This window comes from Rattus norvegicus, chromosome 1, assembly GCF_036323735.1.
Source record: "Rattus norvegicus strain BN/NHsdMcwi chromosome 1, GRCr8, whole genome shotgun sequence".
Classification (NCBI taxonomy): Eukaryota; Metazoa; Chordata; class Mammalia; order Rodentia; family Muridae; genus Rattus; species Rattus norvegicus.
The window spans coordinates 60,867,188-60,882,938 of NC_086019.1; the positions used below are offsets into that span (position 1 = coordinate 60,867,188).

General features: G+C 44.1%; 1 protein-coding gene across 1 annotated transcript; it reads left to right on the top strand.

Moving 5' to 3' along the window:
* The first annotated feature begins 10,210 nt into the window (after positions 1-10,210).
* On the top strand, positions 10,211-13,739 carry LOC134485026 (sperm motility kinase Y-like). The gene is made up of 2 exons (XM_063280847.1): positions 10,211-10,796; positions 11,868-13,739. The coding sequence occupies exon 2, from the start codon at positions 11,888-11,890 to the stop codon at positions 13,415-13,417; it is 1,530 nt and encodes a 509-aa protein (XP_063136917.1). The 5' UTR covers positions 10,211-10,796; positions 11,868-11,887; the 3' UTR covers positions 13,418-13,739.
* The last annotated feature ends 2,012 nt before the right edge of the window (positions 13,740-15,751 follow it).

A 15,751-nucleotide genomic window follows, 5' to 3' on the forward strand; every position in this document is an offset into this window, starting at 1 on the left:
AGGGACAGGAAAGTAGATCAAAGTAATACAATGTACAACCCAGAAAATAACCCTACACATGGATGGGAACTTAATCTGTGACAAAGAAGCCAAATCCATCTGGCATAAAAAAAAAAACAGCATTTTCAACCAAAGGTGTTGGTTGAACTGTCGGTGAGCACGAAAAGAGTGCAAATTTACCTATTCTCAAATCCTTGTACAATGTTCAAGTCCAAGTGGATCAAGAACCTCCATATAAAACCAGACATGCTGAATATAATAGAAGAGACCGTGGGAAAGAGCCTCAAACACATTGGCACAGGGGGAAATTTCTGACTAGAATGCCAATGGCTTATGTTCTAAAATCACCATTCGACAAATGGGACCTCATAAAATTGAAAAGTATCTGTAAGGCAAAGGTCTAAATCATTAGGAGAAAATGGAAATCCAGAGATTGGGAAAAGATCTCTACTGATCCTACATTTGATAGAGAGCTAATATAAAAAATACACAAAAATTCAGAAGTTAGTCTCCAAAAATCCAAAAACAATACTTTTCAATCGGTGTACAGAGCTAAACAAAGAATTCTCAACTAAGGAGCCTTGAAAGGATGAGAAGCACTTAAAGAAGTGTTCAACATCCTTCCTCTTAAGGGAAGTGTAAATCAAAATGACCCTCACAATCCACAGCACAGCAATGACTAAGATCAAAACCACAGGTGACAGGAAATGCTGGCAAGGATGTGGAGAAAGAGCAACACTCTTCTACTGCTGGTAGAACTGCAAGCTGGTAAAATCACTTTAGAAATCAATTCAGTGCTTCCTCAGTAAATTAAAAATAGTTCTACATGAACAACTAGCTATAACACTACTAGACATAAATCCTCAAAGATGTTCCAACATATAACAAGGCCCCATGCTCCCTTATGTTTATATAAGCCTTATTTATAATATCTAGACGTTGTAACCAATCCACATGTACCTCAATGGAAGCATGGCTATAGAAATTGAGATGCATTTGCACATTAGAGTACTACCAAGTTAGTATAAACAATGACTTCACGAAATTACAGGGAAATGAATAGATCTAAAATATATAAACTTGAGAGAGGTAACCCAGACACAAGCTGTGTACAAACTCATAAGTTGTTATTACCCCCAAAAGCTCAATATGCCACAATAAACCTCACAAACCATATGGAGCTTAAGAAGAAGGAAGACCGGGTTGGGGATTTAGCTCAGTGGTAGAGCCCTTGCCTAGGAAGCGTAAGGCCCTGGGTTCGGTTCGGTCCCCAGCTCCGAAAAAAAAAAAAAAAAAGAAGAAGGAAGACCAAAGTGTGGATGTTCATTCCCACATAGTACAGGGAACAAAATAATCACAGGAGGTAGAGCAAGGCAGGGACCTGTGAGCAAGAGAGTAGTGGTAGATACATATGCAGGGTTGTGGTGAGGACAGGATCAGGTGATAGAAAAGACATGAGCGAATTAGAATTTCAGGAAATTGATTAAAAGTATGTAGCAGTGGGGAATGATGAACTGGGTGTAGCCACTACAAAGTCCCAGATGTTAGGGAAGTGAGAGTCCCCCAGGATGCAAAAGGTTGACTTTATCTGACGTATGCAACAAGGGGGACCTGCAATCTGTATAGACACCACCACTAGATAGACACAGCCCCACATAGGCAAAGGGGCCACACAATCATCCTAAATTTTTTTTTCTTTTTCTTTTTTTTCGGAGCTGGGGACCGAACTCAGGGCCTTGCACTTGCTAGGCAAGCGCTCTACCACTGAGCTAAATCCCCAACTCCTCATTTCAAATTTTTAACCTAGGTATGTTCAAGTCCAAAGTAAAGACAGCAATAAAAAAATAGAACAGACACTGAAGGAAAGGCCATACCTTTCCTTCAGTGCTCCACCTAGGATTCCATCCCATGAGCAGATACCAAACTGAGACACTAGTACTGATGTCAAGATGTGCTTACTGACAGAAGCCTGCTATTGCTATTCCCTGAGAGGTTGTACCAGCACTTGACCCATACAGCTGTAGATACTTACAGCCAACAATCAGACTCTGCCTGGGGACCCCACTGGAAGAGCTAGGTGAAGGACTGAAGGACCTGAGGGAATTCAGCCCCATAAGAAAAACATTATCAGGTTACTGGACACACAGAGCTCCGAAGAACAAAGCAAAAACTAAAGAATACACATGGAGGAAACCATGGCTCCAGATACATGGCTTTCACTGACATCAATGGGAGAGGAGGCCCCTGGTCCTGTGGAGGTTTGATATGCCAGCATAGGGGAATGTTAGAGTGGTCAGGCGGGAGTAGGGGAGAGAGTGGAGGAGCTCCCTCATAGACGCCAAGCTGAGGGGCATGGGGAGGATGGAATGGGTGATTGCGGAGGGGCAACAAGGAAGTGGATATCATTTGAAATTAAATGAATAAATTGATTAATTTTAAAAAATCTCATGATCATCTCAGTAGATTCTGAAAAGGCCTTTGGCAAAACGTGACAGTCCATCATGTGAAACTTACACAGAGAGAAGGATACAGAAGAATACATGAACACAAAGTAATATACAGCAGTCCACTAGCCAATGTCAAACTAAATAGAGAGAAACTTAAAATAATTCCCATAAACTCTGGGGCAGGGCATGGCTGGCCACCCTCTCCCTAACATTTCAATATAGTTCCTGAAGTTCAGGCTAGAGGAATAAGACAACTAAATGTGAAAAATGAGATATGCATTGGAAGGGAAGAAGATATCATATTGGCATTTGTGATGATATCATAGTATGTACAAGAGCCCCCAAAAATTCTATCACAGAAAACCTATATTTGATAAATACCTTCAGTAAAGTGGGTGGATACAACATTAACTAAAAAAAAAAATCAGTACCATTCTTTTAAACAAACAATGAAGGGGCTGACAAATAAATTAGGGAAACATTGCTCTTTACAATAGCAACAAATAATGTAAATGTCTTAGTGTAACTCTAAGAAAGTGAAAGATCTGTATGACAAAAATTTTAAATCTCTGAAAACAGCAATTGAAAGATATCAGAAAGTGAATGCAATACCCATTAAAATACCAAAACAAGTCTTTACAGACCTTAACGTGAAATTCTCAACTTCAAGTGAAAGATTTAATAAACCCAAGATAGCTAAAACATTCCCGAACAATAACAGAATTTCGGGAGGAATCACCATCTCTGATTTACTGCTGTCCTACAGAGCTATAGCAATAAAACTACAGTATTGGTATAGGAACAGGCAGGCTGATCAATAAAATGAAATCCAAGACCCTGAAATAAACCCAAACAAGTATGGATGCTTATTGTCAATAAACTGGGCAAAATCATATGACAAAAAATAAGAAAGCATCTTGAACAGGTGGTGCTGGTCTAATTGGATATAGGCATAGGGAAGAATGCAATGAGCCTTATCTATAAACCTGTGCAAAACACATGTCCAAGTGGATCAAAGACCTCAAAATAAAACCTTATACATCAAATCTGATACAAGAAAAAGTGAGAAATAGGCTTGAGCACATTGGTGCAGGAGACAACTTCCTGAGCAGAACACCAATGGCGCTCAGATATTGAGATCAACAATTAATAAATGAAACTTGATGAAACTGAAAAGCTTCTGTAAGTAAAACAAAACACTTAATAGAAATGTCTGCATACAGGTTGGAAGAGGATCTTCACCAACCCTATAGTGCACAAAATTAAAATTAAAATTACATAAATAACAAGTGAAACTACAAGAGACCAAATATCCTTACCTAATAATGTGGTGCAGAGATAAATTCATCAGCAGAACTTTGAAGGGCCAAGAGCCACTTAAAGAACTGGTCACCATCCTTGGTCCTCAGGTATATCCAAATCAAAAGCACCCTGGGATTCCAACTTATGTGCATCAGTATGGATAAAATAAAAATCTAAAGTGACATCCAGCACATGCTGATGAGGATGTGGAATAGTGGGAACACTCCTCCATTGCTGCTTGGATTGAAAAATTGTACATCCATTTTTGAAATCATATTGGCAGTTTCTCAAAAAACTGGGAATCAGTTTTCATCTGGACTTAGCAAAACAACCCTGGGACATATAATCAAACGGTGACCCACCATCCCACAAGGACACTTGATGAACTATGTTAATAGTGGTTTTACCTGTAATGTCCAAGAACTGAAAACAACCTGTATGTCCCCCTACTGAAGAATGGATACAGGAAATATTGTATTTCTACACAATGGAATACTCGTCAGCTATTAAGAATAAATACATTATGAATTTTGTAGGCAAATGGATGAACTTGAGAATGTTATCCTGAGTGAGGTAACCCAGAACCACAGAAAAATGTATGTCATTTATAAGTGGACATTAACCATAAAGTGCAGGATAACAGGTTGATAGGCATGAAGGAAGAAGGAGGGCCTGAGTGAGGAGGTGTGGATCTCACAAGAAGGAGAAACAAAATAGTCTAAGAAGGATGATGGAACAGGGTAAGAGAAGAGGCAGGAAAGGAGATGGAAATGCTGGTCAGGTCTAGGGAGAGGGGTTTGGAAGAGGGCTAGGAGTGAGATTACAAATTGTCTGGGCAGGAGTGTCCAGGGATCTCTGGTGACTTGCTGGATGCCTGGTAAGGGAGAGGATGGGGGAGTCTATGGGGGTGACTCTAGCTTAGATTCCTACCGGAGCAGAAGACGGAAATGGCCACCTCCTGTAGCAAGAAAGAACTTCTAGAAGAGGAAGAGGACGTCAATGCACTCACAACACCTTCAACTCAAAATCTGTTTTGCCAATAAGTGTGCTGGGATAAAGGTAAAGCAGATATTGAGGGAACAACCAATCAATGACTGCCCCAAAGTGAGATCCATCTCATGTGACAGAGACAACCTCTGACAGTACTTATGTTACTCTGATTTATTTGCAGACAGAGAAGTAGCACACCTGTCTCTGGAGAGGCTTCACTCAGCAGCTGAAGGCCACAGCCAGTCCTCAGATGGAGCTTGGGAAGTCTTGTGGAAGAGTGGGGGAGAGTGCTGAGCAGACTAGAGGGGTTAAAAACACTTCAAGAAGTCCCCTATAGTCAGATACCTTGGACCATGGAGTATGCTAGAGCCTGTGCAACCAACCCCAGGGCCAGGTGTAGCTATCTGCAGTTGGTCTCCATGTGGGTCATCTGACAAGTAGATCCAGGACTGTCTCAGTCTCTCTTGCCTGCCATGGGAACCTTTCCCCATACCTGGGCAGCCTGATTGTAAATCTGTGGGACAGGGGGTGCCTGATACTGCTGGGAATACATGTCCCAGGGTGGGGTGGTACCTAGGGAGTCTGCCCTTCTACAAAGAGAAGGGAGAGCATTATGGTGAGAAGGATTTGTAAGGTGGCACTGGGAAAGGAGGAGGGAAAGTGGCTGGGATCAGGATGTAACCTAAATAAAGAATACAGTACTGGAATTAAGAAAGTTAGAATGGAAATCAGAAAGATTGCTCAGTGTTAAGAGCACTGAATGCTCTTCCCGAGGTCCTGAGTTCAAGTCCCAGAAACAACTTGGTAGCTCACAAATATCTCTAATGAGGTCTGATGCCCTCTCTGGTATATCTAAAAACAGCGACATTATATATATGTACACACACACACACACACACACACACACACACACACACACACACACACACCCCACACATATATATCAAATGAATAAATAAGTAAATAAACAAACAAACGTAGGAATTACCTGGTCTTAGATTCAGAGAAAGGAATAAAGTGTAATGAGATTATATTCAAACCCATGTCATGTACTGCCTGGATCTTTCAGATCTGCAGGAACCATCACAAGGAAGAACAAGAGAGGCTGGAGAAGGATGGGGAGGGGTCTGATCCCTGCAGCTCCTCAGTATCCACTAGCACAGCACTTGCCCTTGGGAGACGATGTCATCCATTCTTCCAGACTGTTGCATCAATCAAAATTACATGCTCTGTGGATGAACCTGTAAAAGAGGACAGTTGCTCTTGGGCTAATATGGAGGTTCCTTGCCTCTCAGCAAGCTCACTGCTGCCTTTTGAGGTCTCTGGAGGGTGAGCAAAATGAAGACACACAGAGTAGCCTCAGGTTGAGTCAGCCAGGCCCAGGGGGCTGAGTGGTGTCTCTCAGATTCCCAGGCCCTCCCTGAGATTGAACACTCTACACAGTGTAAGAGGAATAGGGGATAATCAGGAAATGCAGTTGCTCAGATGTCTGGCTCTGTAGGAGGGAAATAAATCACAGTGGGAAGCTTCAGGACAGTCCGGTGACCTGAGCCCTCCACAGAGTCTAAGTCCAGACTCACAGACATTCATTCTATTCCCAAGTCTCCTAAACACAGGCCTTGACTGATCTGCAGTCCAGAGTATTGTATTATACAGTGTCCCTTAGAGATAAGACAAACTTTCCAGTTAGGCCTCTTCTGTGTCACACTGAGACTGGGTCTGTAGCACAGTGGATGCTGATGGGGACTGGCCACAACTGGCATTCTATCCCACCTCATGCAATAAAAAAACAAACAAACAAACAATCAAACAAATAATCCATCTCACTCCTTGCAATCCTCATTGTCACCACAAGGGAGCGCCGCTGTGACCTTCTTCTTACAAATAAAAGCTGACTTGGCTCAGGGAAATGAATGGATGGATGGATGGATGGATGGATGGATGGATGGATGGATGGATGGATGGATGGATGGATGATGGATGGGTGAATAGGTAGGTAGATAGATAGATAGATAGATAGATAGATAGATAGATAGATAGATAGATAGATAGATAAAGTAATTTGACTTAATCAGTTTCTTCCAGTCCTATTTTTCTGAGCAAAACACACTGGATATGTCTGCTGCAATTGCTTGTTCTTCATTTCTGATTTCTTTGGCTGTTCATTCAAGGCAGCCCCCTTAGAATCTGCTCATCTCAATAAAGGCCTATCTGTGGAATGTATAGCTTCTCAGTTAGGAGCTGAGGGATTCTTGGAAGGACTTCCCAAAATCCCCTCTGGGGCAGTTGCCAGTGTTCTCTACTTCAGACAGCAGCTGCATGAAGCAAACACACACCTGTCTGAACATTCCAGCTTGGGTGCACGTCACAGTGCACCTGCCCCATGGTCCCTGCCAGTTGCACATGCCACAGGGCCACTACTACAAGATCCCTTCCCCAGGACTCCTGCCCCCTTGCATCTCCCCCAGGATCCCTGCTCTGTTGTAACTGAACCAGGGTCCCTGCCCTGTTGCACCTGGCCCAGGGTTCCCACTCAGCTTTACTGTCCCAAAATCCCTGGCCAACTGCACCAGCCTCAGGGATCCAGTCTCATTGTTCCCACCCTGGAGCAGCTTCCTGAAAGTGCCGACTAACTGTCCCGAGGTGGCATATTTGAAAATCTAACTCAAAGATCTGGCCAGTCAGAACCCATTTTCTTTGCTGGCACCAAGTAGATATTAGCAGGGCTTCATCACCTTCCCTTTCTCAATCCCTTCTCACAGTTGGCCATGTGGAAGCAAAGAAACTGGCAGCAGAACATGGGATAGTCACCCAGGGTATCAGCACAACTAGAATTCTCATGAGATGGACTGCTCTGACATGTGATACAGGGGTGGCAGGCAGGCTTTGACATTGAAGAAGCCCAGGCTGCTGCCTCTGCTCACATGGGTGCCAGCACCTTAGCCTAACTCTAGATGACCTATACTCTGAGAGGAGGAAGGAGATCTTCCTACATAGAGGCTGTCCTCTGAATCTGTGCTGGCCAAGGTCAAGCCGGAGTGTTTGAACATGCCAGTTCCAGCCCCTGAGGGTTCTCTGCCTGCCTGGTGTTTTGCTGTGCTTTATGTCTGGCAAGGTGAAGATGTGGTCCATACTAGGAATATATTTGAAGGCAGCTGCCCTGGGTTTCCATGCTAACATATAACTATGGACTGACATGGACCTAAATACCAAGAACAGTGCCAGGAATGTGAATTCCATAATGAAGAGCAAATGGGGCCTTGATGCCATCTTGTACAGATCTGACAGGAGTCAGTACACACAATTCCCCGTACATCCAAGTCCCGTGGGAAAATCCTCTGTCAAGGGCAGGTGATGCCTCATGAGAGTGAACTGTCAGGGTAGGACAAGACACTTGGGACTACTGTCCTGAACTCACCAGTCTCAAATGAATGGGCTTTGAAAAGTTTTCAGAACACAGAATAGGGGTGTGTAAGCAAGTGCAGGTAATCCTTGTGAAACACATAGTTATTGAGGAGGTTCTGAGAGCTGTTGGATCCACTCCTGGAGAAGACAGTATTGTTTCAGGGAGTACAAACCAGAAGCCTGCTGATGCTATTCTCAGTATTGCAATGGAGCAGTAACAATTCCCTTAGGAGCAGGATATCCTAGCACTCTCAGATCAAGCAGACAGCCTACAGCCTCTTAGCCTCATCGTTCCAAGAGAATGCCACTCATGTGTGAAGCTTCTAAAGTCTGGAAGCTGGGGAAGGGAACATGGAAAATGAATATCCTAGTAAGATCACCAGTGGAAGGGGAAGCCCTGGGTCCTGCTAAGACTGAACCCCCAGTGAACTAGATTGTTGGGAGGAGGGCGACAAGGAGGGGAGGATGGGGAGGAGGGAAGGGGATGTTTGCACGGAAACTGGGAAAGGGAATACTGGAAATGTGTATAAGAAATACTCAAGTTAATATATATATTAATATATATATATATATTAATATGTAAATATAAATATATATAAATATATATATATTTACACTGACATCAACCCTAGATAGGGCATAGAGCAATCCACACATCATGGGATTCAACGGGGCGTTTTATGAAAGAGATTTTTCCCAGGAGCACACCTGTGTGTCAAGGCCTCCCTTCCAGCTAGGCCTTTGGAATCTCCAGTGCTAAACACTGTCTCTTCCTTTGCAGAAGTGAAACATAATAAAAATTCACACTTCACAGTACAGTGAATAGCAGTAATCGCGAAAGGTGTAAATAGAACCGATGAGTACCAGAGTATGTGGATTGATGTTATATGATATGTGTTTGGATGCCGTGCAGTATCCTCTTCCATGTACCTACATACTAAGCAACGACACTGTACAATTTCTCTCTAGACAGAACCATCTGGAATTCACTCACTGAGGGACTTATGCCCTGGAGTGGCAGCTACAGGTAGGACTTGTGCAACCATGTCACGAAGTGAAGAGACAGAGATGCATGGATTAAATGGAGAGAAGCAGATTGGAATGGTGGAGAGGCTAACCTGCCAAAAACTCCAAACCCCCAGCAGGATGACAATGGAGAACAGCGAGCAGTTTCCCAGCCAGCCTCACTCTCCATAGACAGACTTCTTCCAGTCCTTCCATTTTCCCAAGGAAGAAAAGTTCAAAAAGCAGGGACAGGGAAAGAAATACTGCTCTACTCCCAGGAGCCAAGGGCAAACCCCCTGGCACCTCCCTGTCTGAGCCCATAACCAGCCACAGCCCAGTCCTGGGATCATCTCTAGAGGCTCAGGGACCCAGGCAGATGAGCCCTTGAATCACAAAGGGTTCCTCTACAGCATTCTATGGGTATCAGTCCTGAGTCCCTGAGCCTGAGGTGCTCTGCAAAGCTATTAAGAGAAGCCTTCTCCTGATCTCTGTACAAAGATCTCTGTGTTGGATGTCAGAGGAGAGTATCCACCCAGCATGGGTTGGGGCTCTGGCCCTCTAATCTGTTGGTCCATGTTAACTTCTCCACAGAGAAAGCTTATGAGCTTTGCTGATGCATCCATTAGGCGTTTGGGGGATTCAAACTCAAGTCTCTGCCTAGTCCTGCAGCTTTGTCTCAGGTGTTTGATGATAACCTAGAGCCTTTCTGAGGACTTATGAGAACAGTGTCCTCTTGATGGGTCAGTTTAGAAACAGCTTTGTCTTTAAAAAAAGAAAACTATACCATCAGTTTGAGGTAATCCTTCAGAATTCAAAGAAAACGTGACACCCTGAGTGTAGACATGAGGACTTTAAAGCAGGATGCAGAGTAAACATTCAAAACAGAGAACTAGGGACAGCTAAACATCTTACAGGGTTTTATTTCTAACAGCCTAAAGTCTTTCCATATCCCATAGAAGCCACAGTCTCAGAGTCCTTCCCATCCATGTCATGACAGGTCCTATTGTGACCTCATGAGGAGCGATTATGAGGCGGCCCAGCAAACACATATTAAGCTGTTGCCAGGCCTGGAATTCGTTGAGTGCTTTGAGAGGAGGTGTGGAGTGGAGCCCTCTGCGACTTGGTTGTATCTAGTGAGCTGTGTGTGGTTGTATCGAATTTTACTGTACTGTGTATATGTGTATGTATCAGTGTGTGTAAGAGAGTGTGTGTTGACAGATTGGCCTGTGTGTGAGTGCGTGTACTCTTTTGCCTGTGTGTTTGTCAGTATATGTAGGAGTGTGTGAGTTTACAGGTTTGTATGTGTGTATGTGTTTGTATGTGTGTATGTCTTCTTGTGCGTATGTGTATCCCTGTGTGTATGTGTGTATGTGTCTGACGTGTGTTTTTCCAGGTTTGCTTGTGTGTAAGTATACGTGTTTTGTGTGAATCTGGGTGTTTGTAAGAGTTTGTGTGAGTATAAGTTCACTTCTGTGTATTTCTGTGTGTGTGCCTGTTTGTGTGCCTGTGTGTGTGTGTGTGTGTGTTTGTGTCTGTGTGTCTGTGTGTGCACGTGCCCATCCCCTTTTGCCCCTTGTATCTATATTACCTGCACCTCAGTGCAAGAGAGTGTAGAGGCCAAAAGTCACCCCGGCTGCTGTTCCTGAGGTAGGTTCTCAACCTTATTTTCAAGACAGGCTCACTCACTGGCCTGCAGCTGCCCAAGTATCTGGGCTGGTTGTCCAGTCGCTCCCAGGCATTTGGTATGCCAACCCCATAATATCAGTTTAAAGGCCTATGTAGATGGCTGGCTGCCTATTTCTTGATTGATTGATTTTTGGATGACTTCAAGAGAAAGAATTAGGTCACATATTGGCAAAGAAACTGGCTATTTCCTTATTGTGGTTTTGTTTTTTGTTTTGTTTATTTATTTATTTATTTACTTACTTACTTATTATGGATTGCTGGTTTCATTTTTTGGTGGTTTTTATGTTCTCACATGCTATATTACTGCTTTGATTATTTACGGTTCTGCAGTCGGATGATTCACTCTATCTCCATTTTCAATATCCTGCGGTTTCATCCTTTTACATTATTCCTGTTTCTCTATTTATTGAGTTCAAGCAATCATTGGCTTAGACTTGATACAAATTTGCCCTTTGTGACACTTTGACTCTTCGGCCTTTGTTTAAGGTTTACTATTCACTGATATTTAACTGCCTTATTCCTTGTGGTTGGTTAATTTTAATTTTCAGTATTTTGCTCTGGAGAGTTGTGGATTTTTGTGGATCACTAGGTCCTGAAATTCAATGGAGTTTTCCCTTAAGTGTTGGCTTTTTATATTTGTTTGTTTTGTCTTATACTTTCTTTCTCCTCTCATTTCTTTCATCTGTTTTTTTTTCTTCAATGAACATCTATTCATAGTATTGACCATCTTTGGCCGCCCAATCCTATTGTAGTATGACAATTTTTATTTTCATCATTGCATTTAGTATGTGTGTGCTCTTGGCTTTCTCTTTTGGGGTTGGTTATTCGGGTGGCTTTTACTTATGATTCTTCATATTTTCCCCTTAACTTTTTCATAATTTTGCTCTATTTTTCTAGTCTAGTTTTTACTTTGTCTTTGTTTGTTTGTTTTCTTTTTCTTTTGTTTGTTTCTTTTAGGTACCACAAGTGTAATTTTAGCTCCTATATTGCTCCATCTTTTTCAATATTTGGTTCCATTTTTGTTATTTTTAGGTAGCATTAGTACTGATAAAATGCCTACAGAGACTGAGGAGGAGTTACCAACCCCTACACCCGAGCCCAGTATCTCTGAGGAGGGCAACTTCCTTTCCCAATACCAAGTATTGGGGACAATTGGGCAAGGGGGCAACGCCAAAGTCCTCCTGGCCCACCACCGGCTCACAGGAACCCCGGTGGCTGTCAAAGTTCTGCGAAAGGACAAGCAGTGGTTCCAGCCAGCCATGATGGAAGCAAACATAATGAGAAAGATCAACCACCCCAACATAGTGTCTCTCATACAAGTTATTGAAAAGGAAACGAGAATATACCTCATAATGGAGCTGGTGGAAGGCCAAGAACTCTACCAGTACATCAGAGAGTCAGGGCACATAGAGGAGGATGAGGCCCGGCAAATATTTGAACAGATATTGTCAGCAGTGAGCTACTGCCATGGAAAGGGGATTGTTCACCGAGACATCAAACTGGACAATATAATGATTGATAAAAACAAAAAGGTCAAAGTCATCGAGTTTGGGCTTAGCACCCAATTTCAACCTGGAAAAATGCTAAACCACCACTGCGGCACGTACTCTTTTGGTTCCCCTGAACTCCTCCTTGGCCATCGGTATGACGGGCCGAAGAATGATATGTGGATTATAGGAGTGGTCTTGTACTGTATGGTAGTGGGAAAGCTCCCATTTGATTCAGTGATCATCCAAGAACTGCAAAGACAAGTAGTGGCAGGGGTATATCCTGCTCCCTGTGGGGTTTCAAAAGAACAGGAGGACCTCCTTAGTCAATTACTGAAAGTAAATCCCAACTTTAGACCAACAGCAAGAAAGGCGATGAAACACCCTTGGTTCAAAGAACACTGGAACGGATTGATAGGTCCCTATGAAGAACTGCTTCCCCTCACACCAGACCCGGCCATTTTGGATGCCATGAAAAGCATTGGATTCCAAGCCTCTGTAGTAAAACACTCTTTAAAACAAAGAAAATATGATGAGGAAATGGCAACTTATTTCTTTCTACAAAAGCAGGCTCTCCAGGGGGATGGCTGCACAGCCCAGGCACAGCAAGTGAGTCCCGTTGCAGCCCCATTCCCTAGCCTTGATCCTGCTGCTGCTTTTAGATTAGAACCAAAGAGGAGTGGATGCCTGCCAGTCCTTGGCACCTTGCGGGTGTCATCCTCCCATGGTCAAGTATCTCACTATGGCCAGAATGCTCATCCAAAAGGAGGCAAAAGATCCACTGTGGCTGGTCGTCTCAGGCCACTACCAATGACACCAACACAGGACCACTATCACAAATGTGCCGTGAGTTTCCCATTCATTCAAACAACAAGCATCTTCAGTGAGAAGAGTAGCAATAAGGGAATCAAAGAAGACAACCCACTCTCCCACAGAGCCCCATTAGAGGATAAGCCCATCCCCAGCAGGGTCCGGCACAGAGGTTTTAAGGGGTGGACCAGGAATATAGCAAATGCCCTGATAAAGCTGTGTTGCTGCTTGCCAAGGAGTAAGAAACCTCGCCCGGGGCAGAACAGAATCTCCCCGCAGAAATGAGCCACAGGGAGAGTCCAGAGAACAAGCAGCAGGCATAGCCCAGGTACCTTTGTGCTTTGTCCTTTTCAGTTTGCTCTATGCTGGTCCTTCCTCTGTCTCTGGTTTCCATTTTCCCCACAATTCTTACCTTGTATCTGCTCTAAGTTCTTTATGAGGTTTCCCCAACACCAAGCCATCTCCCTCTTCTTGATTTCTCCTCTTCCCAGCAGGGACCCAATAGGATTGATGAGTTCCACACTCTACAGAGTTTTCTAGTGTGGCCCATCCCTTCAGATGGACTCCAGCTCCCCCTTAGGCCAATAGCTCCCACAGGGTGGGGACTAGAGGTTCATGGGCTCATGGACTCCTCCAGGGGCTACTGATCTTTTCACATGTGGTCATCAATCACAAGTGCTGCAGAACAGAGTCTTATGTTTTCAAATGTAACATCCCATTCCATTAAGCCTCAAAACTAATTAACAAGGTTTGTCATTGAATAAGTATCAACAACCTAGTTTGTGGGTTATTGTTGATGGTCAGAATCCTGCATGCATGCATATTGTTTTGCATACTGGTTTTTTTTTGTTCCTAAGACCTAGTGATCTATTGAATTTTATAGGCAGTAGTTCTAAATGGTTTCTTTCAAAGACCTCAACTGAGAAGTAGAAAAAAGAAGTTATAATATAGTAAGGCAAATCAAAGCCCCAAATGGTAAGCTAAGAATTCTACCTGACCGTCTTTTTTGCTTGGAATAAATTGTCTTGTCTATTTCACAGTGTCATCTGGAAATTCTTTCATGTCCTCAGTATAAACAGTAGGTGATTTCAGACACATGGCAATGGAAAAGACACCAGCAGAAACTACAGCAGCAACAGGAGTAGCAACAATAGCAGAAGCAGCATTAGGCACAGCAGCAGCAGCAGAGGAGAACGAGGAGGGTAGGAGGAGGAGGAGGAGGAGGAGGAAGAGGAAGAGAGGAGGAGAAAGAAGAGGAGGAGGAGGAAGAGAAGGAAGAGGAGGAGAAAGAGGAGGAGGAAGAGCAGGGGGAAGATTTTGATTCCCTGTCCCCTTGAGAATTGCTGATGACTACTTCTGGACACAGATATCATGCTGAGAACTGTTTATCAAAATGATTTAACAGAATATTAATTTTCATAGAAGACATGTCAATGTTCCTGAGGGCATGCAGCCCTGGAAAAGAGAGCCAGATGGCAGAGGCAAGCAGTGTGGAATGTTCTTACTGAGGAAGACCTTCTCAAAGCTGATGATGTAATAGGTATGAAGGAGCATTTCATGGGAGTCACGGTCCCATGCCGCTGTGTCAGGGCACACAGAGCTCCTTGCCTTGCATCCTGCGTGAGAGGGGACCTGGAATATTCCCTGATCCCAACAGGGTCCTGGATTGCATGGTTCCCCCTCAGTCATGGTCCTCCCTGTGCCTCATGGGGTACGCAGACTCTACGGGCTGAATTTATATCAGTGATTAACTGGAGCTGGACCACAACCACACCACAGGCAAGCCCTGGGCACTGAGGACATTAAGAGGAGCAGACAACATCTCCTCCACTGCTTCTGACTCTGCTCCACAAGCCAAGGCAGCTCCCACACAGCAGGCATCCAGCCTAACTCCCAGCAGGGAGAGTGTGAGATGTCTGTGGATGAGCCCACAGGGACTACAGGATTCTGTGGGAAGACATCTGGTAGCTTCTGGAGCAGCTGCAGCAGCCAGGACACATGAACTACAGTGGAGGTGAGCTATAGAACCAGGTAGCAAAGAGCCTGATCTGGCCAATGCTGATCTGAATCCCTGAGTGCAGGCTGGAATGGTCACTCAGGGCTATTAGAGTGAAGGCCAGCCAAGGGCATACAATGTGTCACTAACATTCTCAAAGTCTTGTCCAGGAAAAAAAACCACTGGCCTTGACCACTAAAGTTGAGTCCAGACTCATGGGCTACAGGATAGCAGATTGAACTGAGTCTGAATTCCCATGAGTATGACCTCTGGCTGCTCCCTAGGCTCAGTATAGATGAGCATGAGAAGGCACCATTGCTGTGTTTGCAGGAGTAGCAGAGAGCTCGGAATACATGACCCACTCCTAACCCAGACTGGAGCCACTCTGGGGAGGAGATGGCATCATTTGAGAGATGGGCTTATGCGGGACACTGTGCTCTGGTTTGTGGCACATACAGCTCCTGTCTTTCTTGCTGACAGTTCAGATCCTCAGCTGGCCTCATCACGGACAGTCCCATGAGGAGTGGGTGTTTGGTTCCTGCTTCCCAGTTAGGGCAGGAACAAGCCCAGACGCAGTGAGTAAGGACAGTGCTTCTGTCTTGACCCAGCTTCCTTGTCCTCCC